The 19,674-nt window shown below is 37.6% G+C and overlaps 1 protein-coding gene across 5 annotated transcripts in view; it reads left to right on the forward strand.

Annotated features, from left to right (window-relative positions):
- The window catches only part of LOC104887752 (hypothetical protein), a 44,293-nt gene that overhangs the window by 15,653 nt on the left and 8,966 nt on the right, over window positions 1-19,674 (forward strand). For all 5 annotated transcript variants that reach the window (XM_010672479.3, XM_048638110.1, XM_057392416.1 and 2 more), the window contains 12 exons: window positions 1,667-1,808; window positions 7,370-7,731; window positions 9,832-10,256; window positions 10,338-10,676; window positions 12,273-12,491; window positions 13,330-13,420; window positions 15,114-15,191; window positions 15,280-15,570; window positions 15,727-15,924; window positions 16,862-17,350; window positions 18,850-19,011; window positions 19,179-19,508. In XM_010672479.3, the coding sequence (XP_010670781.2) occupies window positions 1,667-1,808; window positions 7,370-7,731; window positions 9,832-10,256; window positions 10,338-10,676; window positions 12,273-12,491; window positions 13,330-13,420; window positions 15,114-15,191; window positions 15,280-15,570; window positions 15,727-15,924; window positions 16,862-17,350; window positions 18,850-19,011; window positions 19,179-19,508 (3,126 nt within the window). The remainder of the gene's footprint in view (window positions 1-1,666; window positions 1,809-7,369; window positions 7,732-9,831; window positions 10,257-10,337; window positions 10,677-12,272; window positions 12,492-13,329; window positions 13,421-15,113; window positions 15,192-15,279; window positions 15,571-15,726; window positions 15,925-16,861; window positions 17,351-18,849; window positions 19,012-19,178; window positions 19,509-19,674) is intronic.

Consider the following 19,674-nt stretch of genomic DNA (forward strand, 5'->3'; position numbering starts at 1 on the left):
TAAAAAAATATAAAAACTACATATTAATAAAATACTCCCTCCGTTTCCTAAAGATCTTCCCTCTTTCCGTTTAAGGGTGTTTCCAAAAGATCTTCCCTCTTTTGCTTTATTCCTTATTTGGCAAAACAAATTTCCCTATTTACCCTCTCATGTCACTATCATATGGTCTACCATTACATTATTAATTCAATTTTACTCCCTTTCTCTCTCCTACTTTAACCCCTTTTTATTTGTTTATTTATCTTAACCCCTTTCTCTCTCCTACTTTACTCACACCATGCCCACACAACTTGATTTTCCTTGGTATCTGTAGGAACAGTAAGTGGGAAGATCTTTAGGAAACGGAGGGAGTACATATTAATACGAATCTAACAAGATCCCACATGACTATGTTTTTATTCACGTATAAATCACAAACGAGGGTCAAAGTGCAATTTGTGAATAGTGTAAAATGTCAAAGTGTAACAATTAAAAAGAAACGGAGGTAGTATTTATCAGTTGATAAAATCAGCTTTGCTCTAAGGTCCAGGTTGAGGGAGTTCATTTTTACTTCTTTAGGCTGTCTTCTTTCTATTGAATGTTCAGCTTTGTTCCGCAATATTTAGAAAATTTCTGCAAAATTCATTTTCTGTAAAAATCAGATCTATAGAATTCAGTATAAATACTGTTTCGATAAAGATTGTTTAACTTCTGTTGATTGACAATCATATATAGTAATATTCATTAATCTTAATATGGCTGATTTCATTATCATGCTCAGAGTTTCCACTACAATTGTTCTTGTCACTATATTTGTTTTGAGATGCTTAATGCGGAGTTAGTAACCAAGCCTTGATGGGTTGTACTTGGGAGTGATGTTAATGCCTTCAAAACACTAGAACTAAATTTTTTCTACTGATTTTCTCGAAACAACTAAGTTTTAAGTTTTGCACTGAAATTGAAAAACATATACCAACAAACTTGCCAAAAGTAGTAGGAGAGTATATATTTGAGCTGAATGTATCTTCATCACTACGTGTACTTGTAGGACGGTGAAGTAGGCTAAAATTGAAAGGTGGAAACAAACCTTGACCTTGGCTAGGTAGCATTGTTTTCCTTCTGAAGTTGTGTTTCATTCTCTTGCGTTTCTGTTTAGCTTCCAACATTTTCAACTTGTTTTCTTAATATTCCTATACTTCTAAGTTCTAACCATGCTTACTAATGCATGGGGTGTTCAGTAATATCTGGAATATAAAAGAAATGAAATTTGTTTATATTTATTAACTAGTAAAAATCAATGAACTGACTAATGAAACCTGAGCTTTTTTCTGCTATTTATTTTTTAATGTTTATTGCTACATAAAGATCACAACTGTAGGTAAGTGATTGGATAATCATATAATCATTATCGTCATTGATAGATATCAATATATACCATTCATATGTTGTTTTTGGTTCTGTTTGAATCTATTCCTTGTCCAAAACTTGAACCAGATTCACAATATACTTATCTGTATCAGTGTAATGTAACAATCCTCGTCAACTGAATGAAACAATTGATGCATCATAATTTTTCAAAATAATGATCTCTCTGATCGTTATTTCTTTCAAATTAGTCTCTCTTATGTTATCTAGAATATCTTTGCGGTTCCGTTGTATGTTTATTATAATTATGGGTGACTTCCAGGAAAATCCGGCTGTCCTTCAGGCTACCTTGTCAGGGGATACCAACACTACTACTTATCAACAAGGGAATAGAGATCGTGCTCTTGCATTGCTACATCAGATTATCGAAGATGCTCATATGGGAAAGCGGCAGTTTCTGAGTGGTAAGATATTTAAATTAATAGATTAGATTGTCTTTGATGATATTGTTGTGGTCAAGAATGACTGGACCATACTCCTTATTTAAGCATCATCTGTCCTTTCTTCATTTATAGATAATATCATGAGTGATTCTTTGACTTGAGGGCATGCTATTTTCTCTCAGGGGACGGGGTCTCTCATCCCTCCTTCATGCTTTAGTGATTCGATGAGTTGCAGTGCTTAATCAATTGTTTTTTGTCCTGTTTGATATGGGGGACTCTCTTTCAGGCTCATGTTAGTATTTTTTTCAGTAAGTTATCCACAAATAGTGCAGTATAATCTTTGAAATTTCTTGGTGTAAAGAATACTGAATTCTATTTTTTTTATTAACATCGAGAAATTTTCATCACAAAATAGATATGGAATATACTTTACTACACTGATGGAAGAAGAATTACGAGCAAACCCAAAGGCTACAAATAAGCATGAAAGACTACTCTGTTCTTTAAGGACTCGTGATTGCAGAAACTATTCGGAAATTTTATTCTTCTTCTGCTTAATCCAGTGGGCAGCTGGGCATGCAGATCTCCATAGTCTTTTATTTATTTATCTTTATTTTTTTCCGTAAAGCTAACATACCTAGTTAGTAACAGTACTTGCTGTCAGTTGCAGTCTCTATTTAGATGTGCTTGTTGCCTGGAAAAGAATGAAGAGAAAAAGGTTGGTTAGCTAGGTGTGGCTGGTGGTCTGTCGGTAATTTGGTGAGGAAGGGTTTTTTAGGGTATTGCTTTGCTTCGTCAAGGTTTTGAGCTTCATTTTATGAGGCTTATTTATAGTGGGAGTCAAGTTTCAGCTTGCCATTGCTGGTTGACTTTTCATTTTGTACATGAGCTACTTGATGATAGCCCGAGGGCATGGCTTTTTTGACCTTATCCTCCTTTTGTACTTCCTCCGTGTTTTTATTCTTGCTACATAGAGAAAGTGGGGGGTTTTTAAGAAAGGTAGAGAGAGAAAGTAGGGGACCACCACTTTTTGATTAAAAAAACCATTTGTTAAGGAAAAAGTATGAGTATTTTAAAGAGAAGGTGAGGGACACCACTTTTTAATAGTATTTTAAGATTTTTATGGTGAGAAGGAATCCATTTATGGTATGTAGCATCTATTATGACATTTCCATTTAAGGGAAATGTAGCATCTATAAAAAAACGGAGGAAGTATATGGGTGCGATAAAGAAGCAATCCTTATTCTGATGAAACTTTTAGGATAAGCAACAATCTTGAAATAGAGATCTAGGGGTGCTAATCAAGCGAGTCGATCGCGAGCTGGGTTCTGCTCGACTCGACTCGAAAATCAATCGACTCGTGCTCGACTCGAAACTCGTCGAGCACAAAATTTCCTAGCTCGCTCGTGCTCGATAAGAATTATTGATGCTCGACTCGGCTCGAGTACTCAACTTGAGCTCGTTAAGCTCGACTCGGCTCGATTGATCGACTCGAACTCGTCAAGCTCAACTCGACTTGGCCTCATTATGCTCAACGCCTCAACCCAACACAAATCCATCAAGCTCAACCCAAATTTTCAAGTGTCATCCTTCCCTTTTATAAAGAAAAGAAGCTTTGGTTTTTAGTTTGCAACCAATGTGGGACTTTTGTTTAAGCCACCATCTTTTTATAAAGTAAAATCGGCTTTGATTTTTTGTCTATCTACCAATGTGGTATAAGTTTTATGCATTGTTTCTCCCTCCCCTTTTCTGACTTGTTTACCTTACTTTCTTTATAAGTATATTTCTTTTTCATTCTCATTTCAACAATTTATATAAAAAATTTTTAACGAGTTGCTTGCGAGCTTATCGAGTTGAGTTGGAGCTTGCTCAACTCGACTCGTTAAGGTCTCAAGTCAATCACAAACTCGAGTCGAGCAAATCCGAGTCGAGCGTTGACCAGAGTATTGACCGAGTCGATCACGAGCTGCTCACGAGCTGCTCACGAGCTGCTCACGAGCTGCTCACGAGCTGCTCACGAGCTGCTCACGAGCTGCTCACGAGCTGCTCACGAGCTGCTCACGAGCTGCTCACGAGCTGCTCACGAGCTGCTCACGAGCTGCTCACGAGCTGCTCACGTGCTGCTCACGAGCTGCTCACGAGCTGCAAGCTCAGTTTCCAATTTAGTAACTATTCAATGGTTAATGATGGACGTATTATAGTTATTATTTAGATGGAAAAGTGTGACGGATAGAACTATATGCTCACAAGTTAGATGGTATCTTGATGATCTCAAGCACAAGATAAACACAAATGGTAGTTCATATTTGCTGGCTACGCAAACTGAAATTCAGCTCAAAGCTTTAAGTTAATTTAACTCCAACCTGAATTTGTTCTTACATATTATGTCCTATAATATAGGCCACCAATTTCAACTGCTAAATGTCCTAGGAAAGCAAATGACAACCTTCTTAACTCTGCCGATGAGAACAGGAAACAAACTTGTAACAAATTTTCATGAAACTAATGCTATTAAAACAAAGAAGCAAAATAGATGTAGGAAACCTACAAATGTGTGAAGTATGCCTTACTGAGCAAGGAAATCATCATTTAATCATTGATACTCCTTGGCTTAATTGTTGCGCAAAGTAACCCCTCATATGGTTACTTAGCACCGAAGCAAACCTATTAGAACAACTCGGATCGGACACCAACAAGCTTATTTCTGCCTTATTTCCCCTAACATATTATTAGGAAGTGATTCAATGATCAAACCTTCGTGAATCCAATTTTCCTCTTTCGTTCCAGGCAAAACAAGGCCGCATCGTATCATATCACCCGTGTTGTAAAGGTTTTCAAAACTACCGAACCGATATTACCCGCATTCTAAAGGTATAAAAAAACTGCATTTAGGCGGGTTATAGGGATATCATGGTTAAAGCCGATATTTAGTGGTACGACAATCGCATAATTCCCGTGACCATTACCGCTACCGTGACTGAAATCACATTTTCGAACTTTGCTGTGGGGTCGTACCCAACCTTTTCTTTTTTTTGGCCATTACCGAGACCAGTCTGAAGTTCATAATCCAATTCCAATCACTTTTCATATTCAAGTTTGACATTACTTGAATTCACCCGATTATCTTTCCATAGAGCTATGGGCAGGTTTCCCTATGGAACCCCCAAGGTTGCAGCCATGGGGAACGATTCATCACCTCATTGCTCGTCTAACATAAAATGATTTCATATTATGAACCATACAATCTACATATATATAGATTCAAAAAGAGAAACCAAGATCAATGAATAGGACCATTCTATTACTAACTTTAGTTTTTACGCTTTAAACCTCTATCGAAAGACTATAGATGACGAAACATGAATTTAAGACATAGAGGCAGAATGTTATACATAATATGATCAACTTAAAACACAGTGTCACTCAAAGATCAACATAATAAATATCACACCAATTTCATTTATGCGAATTGACCATAAATCGGGGTTTTAACTCTAATAATTTTTAGTAATATATGGTCAAAGCAACAAATACTTTTATAGACACTAAGTACACGTTTGTACATATGACATAATTTTTTTTAATGATAAGCTTAAGAAATAGAAACACTTGTTTAGTTGACTTATAAGAACCATAATTAGTGAATAGAACTTAAGATTAAATTCTCATAAGCTTGCAACAACTAAGTATATACTGTACTACTAAACAGGTCATAGTTTCATACACATTCTGCTACATCATAGAAATTAAGTTTTAATTCATATTACACACATAACCGCAATATTAGCTTTAAAGAAGAAAGGTTATGGGGGTACTCAAGCTTAGTACCTTAGAAATCATAGCTTAAACCTTGATTAAAGGTCCTTATTATTCCAACTATTGGAATATCTTGAAATACTATCAAAATAAGAAATTATTGGTAAGAAAACAAGGTTAAAGCTTAGCTAATCTAGGAAAAAACTGAAAGAGCAACTGACAGATTTTTCAGCAGCATAGCTGAATTATTAGGGGCTTTAACTCCAACTTCTAATGGCTCTAAAGCATCAACAAAGGCTCTAGGTTATGGGTATTCAAGAATAGAACAAGAATATGTAAGAAAACGTGGCGAACATGAAGAGAGAAGGGAAGAAAAATGAAAGAAACTCACCTAGAGTAGAAAACGTGGAAACTGGAGAGAGATAGAGAGATAGAGGGAGGGAGGGAGGGAGGGAGAGAGAGGGGGAGGGGGGGGAGGGAGAGAAAGAGGGGAGGGGGAGGTGGAGGGAGGGGGAGAGAGAGAGAGGGGGAGAGGAGAGAGGGAGGAGAGAGGGGGGGAGAGAGAGAGAGGAGGGATGGAGAGAAAGGGGGGGAGAGGGGGAGGAAGGAGAGAGAGAGAGAGAGATTGTGTGGTTCTGGGCAGCTGTGTTTTGGGTGTTTATCAAGTAAAGCAAGAGGTGGGACTAAAATTACAGTATGTCAGTGTCCTATTCATATGTTTAGCTGGCTTAGATTGCCATAAAAAGGGGTTCTGGCAGCAGATTAAGCTAGCTGCTGCATCAGCAGTCCTAAAGGAGGTCAATAGGAAGCCTTTGGGGGTAGGAAACCTATTAATGGTTTCTAATTTCTGGTTTTACTTCCTAATAAGCATATTAATCAGTGTAAGTGGAGCCCACTAATTGGTCAAGTGTGTAATATCCACGCATGTTGTCGACTTCATTTGTTTGCCTTTGTTATTGAGTGTTTCACTTGCAAACGTCTCTCTCAAAGGGGATACATACTGTGGAATAAATCTCTTTTCATCCTTCAAAGGTTCCAACTCATCACCACTGTTCTTAATGCCAAGAACTTGGGTAACATCATGCGCACATAATGAGTAAACATGAAGTTTTGGCATCCCTAAATTCCTAATAGCAGTTGCTATTTTACAACAAAAGAGAACGAAAAAAATCAATTTCAGATTTAATGATAAAATTTTACACATCTATGTCTTTTTCTGCGCATCATGTTACCAAAGTTCTTGGCATTAAGAACAGTGGTGATGAGTTGGAACCTTTGAAGAATGAAAAGAGACCTCTTCCACAATATGTATTGAGAAACATTTGCAAGCAAAACGCTCAACGACAAAGGCAAACAAATAAAGTCGACAACATGAACATTGTGGAAAGTAATTAATAGTTCGTAGCTTGGGAGAGTGTTATTCCTTTCGAATGATTGGCAAGGCTGTAATGGGTGATTATTCACCTTGATAAGCATTAATTCAGTCATATGTTGGTTGCTCTTCCTTAGTTCGTCTTCTTTGCCCCATAATCTCTCTTTTCCTGTCCATAATCTCTGTTTTGGTCACTAATCTGAGCTGATTCTTAGCAAATGTATCAGATACTTACCCATACCTATATCCTCTACTCAAGTGTAGGTGATTTATGGTGCTATCTCCTTGAGTAGGACTTGAAATAGTGTGTTGGTATTAAACCTATCCCCACCTAAAAACAGGTGGCTGGGTATATAAAGTTGAGATATCTTGGGAATTAGCTCTTTAATTTTTATTTTTTTGTGGGTGTATATCATGATTAGTGTCATAACAAGTTACTTGTAATTTGTTTCAGGCAAACTTCATAATCTTGCAAGAGCGGTAGCTGATGAAGAAGCAGGGATAGATATTGTCAAAGTTGAAGGCAGGGAGCCAAAATTTCTTTTAGATTCTGACAAGAATAGTTTTGTTGGTCTTGGGCTTAGAACTGCTAAACGGGCATCCTTCAGTTCAGCTACTGGGGAAAGCATTGCAGAACCTTCAGCTTATGGCATAAAGGATGTTGAGAAGCGGCTGTTTAATCCATTAAGTGCAAAACAATCAACATATCTCTCGCAATTTATTCTTCATATTGCTGCAATTGGTGATATCGTTGATGGCACTGATACAACTCATGACTTTAACTACTTCTCCCTCATATATGAATGGCCTAAGGATGTAAGTAAATTCATTTTCTGACTTTGATCTTTGCCTATGAACCTTGATTTTTATTTTTGAACAATATTGTCTGGGTTTTTACTGTCTTGATTATAGCAAATTAGGATACTTTTTTTTAAAAGGTGCATCTGAAATTAGAATGATCCACTTACCCACAGACGACGTTGGCTCATTATCTTGTATACGTGTTTAGCCAAGTTATTAGTCAATCGATTGAGATGTGGCAACTTAGTAGTTTTATTGATTTTTCTTTGACGAGAGTGAAGGAAGTAAAATCTATGTGTGGCTAGATCACTAGAAGGGAAAATGTCGACATATTTATTATACGTAAGCTTTGGGAGGCAGAAGCGGCAAAAATCTTTATGCTAATGATAGGTTTTCCAGGGATCAGGTATACATCAAGGAATTTTTTTATGAGGGGCTAGGGTTTCTTGACATTTATTTGGGCAACTGACATGGGGCATTTAATGACGTTTCTTTTGAATGTAAAATGTGATTGAACTTCTGTTTTTGATTAGCTTTGGTGGATCTTTGGTCCCCCTATATCTCATTTTTCAATTCTTTTGAACTTTTGGTTTTATTTTTGTGAAATTGCACTGCCCTTAAAGTTATGTCTAACCATTATAAATTTTCTCAAAGGAAAATATTCCTTTAATTACAACGAATGACACGTGATTTTTGTCATAAATTCCCAACTTAATTTTATCATCCCTAAGGGCCATGTTTAACAAAACCCTTATTGTATTCGCATATAAATATAGATCTAGTGGAACAATTGGAGACTTTGGATGCTAAAACACCTAGTCTTGAATGGCGATGTCATATCTCTTTCTAGAACGTTTTGTCTTCAAATTAAGTATGTCCTTCTCTAGTTGTTGGTAGAATCTATTGTACGCCCTCTGTTCTTTGAACAACTACTCAGTCTCCGTGTTTGTCCATTCTATGATACACTACTCGTAATTTTTTCCTATATAGGCTAAATATACGTAATACTTATTCTTATCCCATGCTCTCTCTCTCTCTCTCTCTCTCTTCCATGCTCTCTATCTTTCTTCAAAAATTATAAACTCATACTCTTTCTCCTCAATAAATATAATAACGAATGTGGACCCAAGTTTTTACATCTCTCTTCTTAGATGTAATTGTGTGTCTATAATAGGTGAGTAGTTCTTCATGGGACGTGGAGTGATTTTTAGCTACATGTTGAGTATATTTTTATAGTGGGAATAACGAATTCGAGTTTTGCTCTTTGAAGTAATTTATCCTTGTTCTTCATTACATTATTTGTTATCCTTAGCTGTTGTGTATGTTTACGACCAAATCATGATACTTGTTGTATTTGACGCAATCTTGAATTATTAATGTTCGTTAAATATGAAATGAATGTAATGAAATTTAATCTTTTAGAAAGAAACTGACAACTAAAATCCAAAATAAACCATACTTATAGTGCTTGGACCGGTACAAATGTCAAACTTAGTATGGTTCTGACTTCTGATGGCTTGACATGGAAAATTCTGAACTTGTGAATCGGAGAGCATGGTTAAGAGTGTCAAAATCAGGCCATTTGGGCAATGATACTTTCAGATTTTATACATGGGTGTATAAGCAAACAATTCTTGGCCAAAAAGAAGTGTCGAAGTTTAGAGTTTTAGATAGCCATTTGGAGCTTGACGTCTGTGACTTGGGTAGTTGAACTAAGTTGATGAGTCTGAGCATATTAATAAAGAAAGGGGGGGAGGGAGGGGGAGGGAGGGAGGGAGGAGGGAGGGGAGGGAGGGGGGGAGGGGGAGGGGGAGGGAGGGGGAGGGAGGGGGAGGAGGGAGGGGGGAGGAGGTGGGGAGGAGGGGGAGGTGGGGAGGGAGGGGGAGGGGAGGGGGGAGGGGGGAGGGGGGAGGGAGGAGGGACACCACCCTTTAAGGGTGCGATGTTCACCTCTAAAAAGTAAGTTTGAGGGCTCATCAGGTCCACTTAGGGCTCAGCAGGTCCGGTCAGGTGTATACATAAGATTATTTCAGTGTTGATGAAGTAGAATTAGGTGTAATAAGTTCAGGGAGGTTTGTGTTGCAATGTCTCATATATTTCATGGTTTTCATACAGCTGGTAACTCGCTTAGTTTTTGAACGAGGCAGCACCGAGGCAGCCGAAAAGGTCGCAGATATCATGTCTGCTGATTTTGTTCATGAAGTGATATCAGCTTGTGTACCTCCTGTTTATCCTTCACGGTTCGGCCATGGTTGGGCTTGTATTCCATTGGTTGTGTCCAGTGCTAAGAGTAACCATCCAAGTCATGTCAGCAGTTCCTTGGCTTCAGCTGGAATTGCTCAATACCATCTTCAGTTGGACATAATAAAGCATTTGGTCAAAATTTCACCAGTTAGGGCTGTACTAGCATGTGTCTTTGGAAGCAATATACTATACAGTAGTAACGACTCATCCATTCTCAAATCCTTGAATAAAGAAGTGCTGCATTCACCAGATGATGACAGGATGTTCTATGAATTTGCTCTTGATCAGTCAGAGAGGTAGAATTAACTATTGTATATATGTCACAACAAGAGGTGTAAATTACTTTCTGACTTATTAATTATTGTTTTCGTCTGCAGATATCCAACTCTGAATCGATGGATACAGATGCAGACTAACCTTCATAGAGTTTCTGAGTTTGCTGTAACATCCAAGGATATGGATGATGCTGGTGGTACACAAAACATCAGGAAGTCTTCTGTGAAACGACCTCGAGAGCATGACACCGACACTGAGTCAGAATTTGATGATAGTATCGGAAATAATGCTCTACCATCTGCTACAGAAATTGTTCAAGCTACAGCTGACCGTGATACATTGCAGGATTCCATGAAGTATCAAGCTGCTGAAGACGATGCAACTACTTTTCAAACTTTTAACTGGGAAAATGAAGAACCGTATGAAAGGGCTGTTAAACGGTATCTCTGGTTGTTCCTTTATGAAATAGTAATTCTGAGTTGCTTGTTAAATTTTTATAAGTAAGAGTATAGCTTAGTTGTTCATCGACCTGTCGTCTTAATCCCATACTATCTTCCTCGAAATTTATATTTAAGCTTTGTTCTTTTCACGTTATGAAATAAGGTCCCGCATGATAGATTCGGTTAATCATGGTTGCGCCTTACAAGTTTATAAAATCTTTGCTCAATGAATATAAAACACTCATGCCTTTGCATCTACGGCGTGGCTTTGAAAGCAAGAAAAAGCACCAGCTTGACTTGCGGAAATGGTCACTTATTAGTGGTGGCAAAGTAGCTTTTGTATTCATTTCAAAGGGGACTGCCGATTGTTTCGTCTACCATAGCTCCACCTAGGAGCATAATGATTGTAGTTTGTTTTTCTAGACTGCAAATCATTTTTCAATGTTCACTTTCTCTAGCTACTAAAAGACATCAGTCCGCTTTTGGTTTTGACCTTTGGGTAATAAGTTCAGATATGATCAGCTCACGGATACAGAATTCAGGTCTCTTTAATTTTGTTTCAGGGCTAAAAAGTCCCAATTAGTGCAGCTTAGGAATAATAAGTTCATTTCAAGTTATACAAGATTACAAGTTTCGGAGTCTGAGGTGTAGAACAACAAAGCCCGAATCATTGCTAGCAGTCTTTAGTAATGCCTTCAATGGATGTGATATTAGCAAAATGTGTAAAACATGAGATTGACGACATCAGCTCTGCTGGACATATTAATAATCACTAGCGATAGTCAGGAATCATCATCTGTAAGGCTAACCTGCCTACTTGGTTCTGCAATTTTTTTGGCAACATGTGCATGAGAGTGTCAGTAACATAAACCTGAAGTGTCAAGTTTATATAACCTTTTTCGTCTGCTTAAGGGAAATAACTGGCCAGAAGTAAGAGGTTAAGAATAGGGGTTGGGAAATTTGCGTAGAGCATGACAAAAAAAAATCATAATCATCTTACTGTGTTGAAGTTTCAAGGGGTTGCCATTGTTTAACACGCGAGACTGCATATTTATTGTAATATATCCCCCTGATATAGTATTAGATAAGCAAAGAAGATGGGCATAAGCATTTATAAAGAATAATAGGAAGAACTTGTTCTTGTATATTCCCCCTAATATAATAGCTCTCTTTCGTTAGAATCCTGCTAATTTCTTTAGGCTAGTTGCTTTGTTCAACGTGTACAAAACCTGTTTGTTTCTATCTACACTATTTTGCTGCATTTGCTTATGGGCGACTTTGGTATTATGAGGGACCAGACTGAGGATGACTAGACTGTAAAATCATCTTCTTATAGAAGTTGCTTTTCTTTACCTCTCTTTAACGTGGTTACCTATCTGGCTCTTTTCTATCTGTTTTATCAGTTTTTTAAGTGTAGCGTCATACTTGTTGGAGTTTCTAGGAGACACATATTTGTAGAAGAATTTTCTGGGGGGTGGAATACTGTTAATGCCGCTGCTTTAGTTCTGCATAGTTAGGTAATTAGTGCTCATTCTTTTGTCAAAGTGGTTTTTTAAATGATTAATATGTTCATGCCTTTTTGTGTATTATTCACAGATTGATTGACGAGGGGAATTTGACGGATGCGCTTGCTCTATCTGATCGTTTTTTGCGAGGTGGGGCATCAGATCAGTTGCTTAGACTTCTCATTGAATGTGAAGAAAATCGTCGAAACTCTGGAGTTTTGCAACATCTCGGAAACAGGATGCTAAGTAACAGTTGGCAGTATTGTCTGAGATTGAAGGACAAACAACTAGCAGCACAGCTAGCCCTAAGGTATGTCCTACTAGACACATCTTACTGTGCTTATTTGTGTGTATGGAAAAGGGCGAAGCAAAATTATATTCTTGACATATTTTGTCTATGAATTGTTGTGATTACATTGTATGGAGAATTTCCAGGATTGAACCTAGGCCCTAGGCCACAAAAGAAGAAGAGAAGGGGAAACATGTGCGTGTATCCGTGTACATACATATATATACGTACCTATGTATGTATGTGTGTATGCTGATACTGCGTTCGTTTTATTATACTTGCATATTGTAGCATGAGCACAATTATTTAGGAAGGGGAGAGAGAGAGAGAGAGGGGGGGGGGATCCCATGTGCTAGGAGAGATATAAAGAGAACTTATTGCCAATTTAGGAAATGATGCAAGTAATATGCAATTTCCAGTATAGGGAAACGATGCAAGTATAGAAAACCGGAGGAAGTATAAAGCTAGGAACGAATCACATCTGTAAAGGATAAGGATTTTGATGTGTATAAAAGAAAACAGTGAAAAAGAGGAAGAAAATTGGCTAAAGAAGATCAAACTTCTTTTCTACAAATAGTGGAACATTTGATCGGAAACAGGGACAATTTTTGTTCTGGCGGAACGATAACACTCCTCTCCTCCCCCCACTCTGTGTTTGGGGTCAGGCTTTTCTGTCTTGTCGCTTATCGTTAGTAACGATACAACAAAGGATATTGTAGCAAATTATTTTTCATTGTGTTTTGGTATATATGAGACTGTTATACGCATGATAGTGGTCGCTGCTTTTGAAGGTCTTGTAGTATGGTCCTTTCGGGTTTTTTTTTTGGTATTATACACTTTTTCTCTCCTTTTTGTGTAGGTGTCTGCATAGATGGGAACTAGATTCTGCTTTGGATGTACTTACTATGTGTAGCTGCCATCTGTCTCAGAATGAGCCTATTAAGAATGAGGTCATTGCTTCTCTTTCATTTTATGCCTAACATATATTTCTATCAACCGTATTATGACTAGAAAGTTATTAGTTATTTCCTCCATTTCAGAGTTATGGTTTGCCTTTTTCTTTGGGATGTTTCGATTTGATTGTTCTTCATATTACTATTAAGCTTGGAAATGTTGTCCTGGTGTTTTCTTGTATCGGAAAGATGAAATGTTGGGATGGAACGCCTCCAAAATGCCAGGCTGACAATTGGAATGTCTCATTCTTTTGAACATCTTGAACGAGGCTCTGGAAGTGCTTAAAAAATGGTGTATCCTCACACCCCCGTTGCCCACCAACAAATTGTTAAAATAAGGCAAATGCTTTTCTTGAGAAGGCTGTGAAAGTGCTGAGTATTGACAGTGATACCTACCACTCTATTTGTCTCTATCTGTTGTCTCGCAGTCGATTTTCTGGAGCTCTCATCTTTGCTGGACTACATCAATGGAGACTGCGTATCCCAAATATTGCTTCTAAACTGCTTCTACGTTCGACTTTTCTCCAACTTTTGTTCTCGTAGATTAGGACCTTTCTTCTCACAGAGGAATATGAAAGGGCGATGTAATTTTGAAGAATATGAAAGGGATGTAGTTGGTTTAAAAAGGGGGATAGGTGATACTATATATGCAAACCTATTTATGGTCCCGAGATGACAATTTTGAACATATAATTATAAATTCAAAGGCAAAGGACTTTTGAACATACACAAATATCCTTTGAGCATACAAGAAAAACTTGCTAACATTTGATTTTTATAATAAAGGCTAACTCTCTACGAGTTGACGCTAAAAATCCTAACTTGTATGTTAAGATGCTTACTATGTTCATAACAAAACTTTACTATGTTCAAGATGTTTATTTGTTTGTTCTAACTGATTCGCCTGTATGTCAAAATATTTTGATGATTTACCTGTATCCTCTAACTGATTGACCTGTATGTTAAAAGAACATGGAGGTATCATAGTAAGTATCATTTGTATTTTCTGAGTTATTAACCTATATGTTCAAAGTAGGAGCGGATAATAATTGGGGCGGGTGGGGGTGTGGACCTCCCTCTTTACAAGAAATAAAAATCAAATTAGCTTGTAAAGTAGTGATATGTGTTAGCAAAGCTGGTGGAAACTTGATTACGTTGGATATAGATCTAAGTGCCAACTCAACTCGGCAGCAAATTGGCCTTATTCTTCCTTCTTGGTCCATTATAAAAGTTGAGGTCAAGTCAATTTGAATATAGTTAGGCACATCAAAATATCAAATCCTTTGTTGGCGTTCTAATTGTGATGCCAAGGGCCTTAAGGTTATGTCTTCTGCTACTGTTTGTGTCATCTCCGAGGGAGTTATGCTGATTTCAGAACATCTGGCTCTTTATCCTCTCCACTATAAGTTGACGTTTAAGTATTCTTAGTTTGTCTCTTGTGGGGTAATTATAATCTGTTACTTGATTAATCTCACAAGTTTTTTCCTATGTAAATCGTAGAGAACAAAGAAAATTTCAAGTTTATTAAGCCTACATGATTAAAAGAAACTTCAAAATTTTCAAATAGCTTCTTTTTACTCTATATCCACTGGATTTTTCTTCAGCTACATCTCACTTGCTTCGGGGTTCCACTGATATCACAGACCCCTCAATTAGAAAATTCTTGACAGTTGATCTGTTTGATGTTTAGATTCTTCACCGAAAACAAGCGTTACAAAAGTACAAGCACATATTATCTGCCGATGACCAGTACAGAAGTTGGCAGGAGGTACGTAAGAGCCTGTTTTGGATGTTATCATGTGCATAAATAATACTTACTATCTAAATATGTTCTTCTGTGTTACTTGATTTTTAAGGTGGAAGCAGCATGTAAGGATGATCCTGAGGGCCTGGCACTTAAATTAGCTGAGAAGGGCGCTGTTTCTGCTGCTTTGGAGGTGGCTGAAAGTGCAGGGTTGTCCATTGATCTTCGGAGAGAATTGCAAGGCAGACAACTTGTCAAACTTCTTACAGCAGACCCATTGAGTGGAGGGGGGCCAGCTGAAGCTTCACGTTTTCTTTCAACTTTGCGCGACTCAAATGATGCTTTACCTGTTGCAATGGGAGCAATGCAGCTTTTACCTAACCTGAGATCAAAGCAACTTCTTGTAAATATTTTATTGTTTCTGGTGCTTTATTAGTAATTTTAACATTTTTAATCTCTTCAAATAGAACAACACACACACACACACTTTTTTTTATGAAAATTCGATTGATTTGTTGGAATTTCACTTATGTCATTGTTATTTCATGACTTGCTGAAGGTTCACTTTTTTCTGAAGAGGAAAGATAGTAATCTATCTGATGCTGAGGTTTCTAGGCTGAACTCATGGGCGTTGGGTCTTCGTGTGCTTTCTGTCTTGCCGTTGCCGTGGCAGCAAAGATGCTCTTCTCTGCATGAGCATCCTCAGCTGATCATGGAGGTTCTGTTGATGAGAAAACAACTACAATCCGCTTCTCTGGTATGTTGTTGCTTATATATACATATATATACACTATTGTTCAGCTTAACTTGGAATATACTTCCTCCGTTTCTAAATAAGTGCAACATTTCTTGTTTGCACGTTTGCCAATGCATTAGTTTAACCATTAATATCTTCAATTATTAATAAGTAAAAATTATAAAAAGTTGATATTAAAAAAATTCACATTCAGACGAATCTAACAAGATCCCACATGACTATGTTTTTCCTAAAATGTAAATCACCAAAGCTAATTAAAGTTTAAACTGTGAATAGTAAACACTATGCAAATGTTGCACTTATTTAGAAACGGAGGAAGTATTATATATAAGATATTTAACTTTTTTTGGGTTTAATTTTAAGAATTAAATGTAAAATCTTCATAACTAACTTGAAGTTCCAAAAACATTAGTTTACCAAAAAGAGGTAAGAAGATTTTTTAAGAGTTTTACTTAAAAGATACAGATTTTACAGCACATTCTATTTTTCTTAAAGAGTTTCATTTAGGTGGGGAATTTTGTATAGAGAGATTGACATGTATCGTGCTTGGGTAATGTTTTAGTGGTAAGTAAATGATATATGTGTGTGTGTGTGTGTGCGTGCGTGCGTGCGTGCGTGCGTGCGTGCGTGCGTGCGTGCGTGCGTGCGTGCGTGCGTGCGTGCGTGCGTGCGTGCGTGCGTTCGTGCGTGCGTGCGTGCGTGGGTGTGCGTGCGTGTGTGTGTGTGTTTGCGTGTGCGCGCGCGTGGGTGTGTGCACAACTCTGAGCATGCGCATATGCTAAATTGTCGTTTGTCTCTTTCTGAATAATTTATGCTGGAACAGTGGACTTCATGCTGGTTGGTTATTGTACTTATTCAGCTGTCTTTCTCCTAGAAGTAAAAAATATTTAACTACCTTTGTTGCTCTTATGGTGGACTTGAGGAAATATTTTTGCAGATCCTGAAGGAGTTTCCTTCTCTAAGGGACAACGATGTAATCCTCAAATATGGTACCAAGGCTATCGCTGTCAGTATCAGCTCCCCACCCAGAGAAACTCGAATATCTGTATCTGGTCCTAAACTTAAGCAGAAAACAAGAACCGTAACTCCCACAAAACCATCTTTGACTAGTAGTTTTAGTAACTTGCAAAAGGAGGCTCGGCGAGCATTTTCTTGGACTCCGCGTGGTGCTGCAGATAAAGTCCCTCCTAAGGAGCCATACCGGAAAAGGAAAAGCTCTGTTTTAACACCATCAGAGAAAGTTGCTTGGGAAGCAATGACAGGAATACAAGAGGATCATGCTTCCTCGTTATCTACAGAAGGACAAGATCGTCTTCCTTCTGTATCAATTGCTGAAGAATGGATGCTGACAGGAGACCCAATCAAAGATGATGCCTTTCGCTCTTCTCACCGATATGACAGTGCTCCAGACATCATCTTGTTTAAGGTATGCTGTCTGATTGACACCAGAATCTCAGACATATCAATAACTGAATGTTTCTAGCTGAGTACTGAAGCTAATCTTTGTCTAACTTAATTTTGAATTCCGAGGTCACTCAAAAGTGGGTTTGTATCCTCATTTGAGTTTTGCAGTTTAAAATGTGTTTATGCAACATGATATAGCCAAACCTATCATAATATGAGTGGGATATATATTTGGTGAACTTTTCTTTGAATTGATATTTTTGATTAGCATACAATTATTTACTTAATACTTTTGGCCAATTTTGGCGACATTATGGACTTGTTGAAAAAACATTCTAACGCAGCGAGTCACTGTAATGCGAGGATGTGATAATTCTCTTGCCATCTTGTAACAGGATTCTGCAGAATGGTTACTTGAGAATCTATTACAACTCGAGGAATGGCTGAGTTTTGATTCTATGGTTCCAATTGTACCCATCCTTCACTATTATAGGTCAAGACTATTAGAGACTAGAGAGGCTTTCCTAATGTTGGTTAACTCGCTATTTGATGTAGTTTGTGCATGTTAACTCTTTTGGGGAGAAATTTATCATCTTTAGTTGCCGCCTTGATTGCTATACATTAGTTCAGATTTCTTAGTATGACTGAAAAAATATATACATCTCTCTAATTTTTCTCCTTTTGCTCTTGACAAATTGATGCATGTTTTATAATGAAGGATATTATTAATAGAGCAATGCCCTGTGGGATTGAGACCATTATCCTTTACATATTGGTGTTTTTAGTTCATTGCTTTAGTGATTACTTAGCATTGTTCTATAAGAGTTGAGAGAATTACAGTGCTCTCCTAGTAGAAACTAGCTATTAAATCTAATGACTTGATGCTCATTGTATAATCTTCTATGGCAGAAAATTCATTGTGAGACTTTGGGTCTCACCCAGAATCTTCTTATCTGGACTTGATATTGCATGATATATGTAAGAGTGCGATAAGGTTTGATGGTGGTTTGGTGTTTTATAGGTCAAATACCCCTAATCCCCGTGCTGGTTAATTTTTATCACCATGACGTCATGATCGGAAAGATAACTGGATGTTTCTTCATTTTCGGTTAATGTCATGCCTAGATGTAACCACTCATAGGAAGTTTGTCTGATAAAAAATGTCGAAAAGCTGCCCCTTTCTTCTCCTTCTTAGTCTAAATCCTTTTACCAACTTCACAGATAAGGAGCCAGTTTTTATGATTGGAACTAAGAGCAAGCTGCCGGTTTTTATATTAGGAGAGAATAGATTCTGGACTAAGAATTGACTATTATGCTCTTCTTTTTGGATGCAAGTTGTGTGTTTGTTACATTGTTACTAAATATTGAAAAATGGGTATCTAGAAATAATCATCCTTCATTTGATGCTCATTTATAATTCCAGTTCAGCAAGCTTCTATACTGCCTTGATGTGAAGTGTGCTATAGTGTTATTTTTTATAGTTGAGAACTTCTATACTTATGGTTTCTTTCTTTTATCTAGGCACTTTTATCCCTGTGTTCTGATGAATCAGTTTCCGCCAAAGGTGCCATAGATTTGTGTGTCAAGCAAATGAAATGCATTTTAAGTTCTCAACAGCTTCCCGAGAATGCTTCTGTTGAAATCATTGGGCGAGCATACCATGCAACAGAAACTTTTGTGGAGGTAGTGACCATAGAAAATCTTTTATAAGATTTAGTGGGTTCTTGTCTCTAATTACAAGAATGGGGATTGATTTGAGAGGTGTGCAAATGTATGCTATCCAGATCAGTTACCATTTCCCGTGTTTTTTTGACCTACTTCACTTGATGATTGTGGTGCAATATCTGCAGGGACTACTCTATGCTAGATCTCTGCTTAAGAAACTTGTTGGGGGTAGTGACTTACCTGGTAGTATTGAAAGAAGCAAGGATGCAGATGATGGATCTTCTGAAGCTGGAAGCTCTGGTGTTGGCAATCAAATTACTAATGAATTATCTGAGCTCTTGTCAGAAGCTGATTTCTGGCTTCGACGAGCAGAATTACTTCAGAGCCTTCTCGGATCAGGAATCTCTGTTTCTCTTGATGATATTGCTGATCAGGAGTCATCGGCATGTCTTCGTGACAGATTAATAAGTGAGGAACGTTACAGTATGGCTGTCTACACCTGCAAAAAGTGCAAGGTATTTTCTTCTGCATCAAAGTGATTGACCTCCACTCGGTCCTTGCCTCCTTGGTCTTCTCCTGCAACTCTCAAATATGATATTTTCTCAATCTTCATTATGGCTTCTCTTAAGATCCCCCTACATATACGCTTTTGCCACATCTTACTTCCAGACGAGGTCACAC

Source organism: Beta vulgaris, chromosome 2, assembly GCF_026745355.1.
Source record: "Beta vulgaris subsp. vulgaris cultivar EL10 chromosome 2, EL10.2, whole genome shotgun sequence".
NCBI lineage: Eukaryota > Viridiplantae > Streptophyta > Magnoliopsida > Caryophyllales > Amaranthaceae > Beta > Beta vulgaris.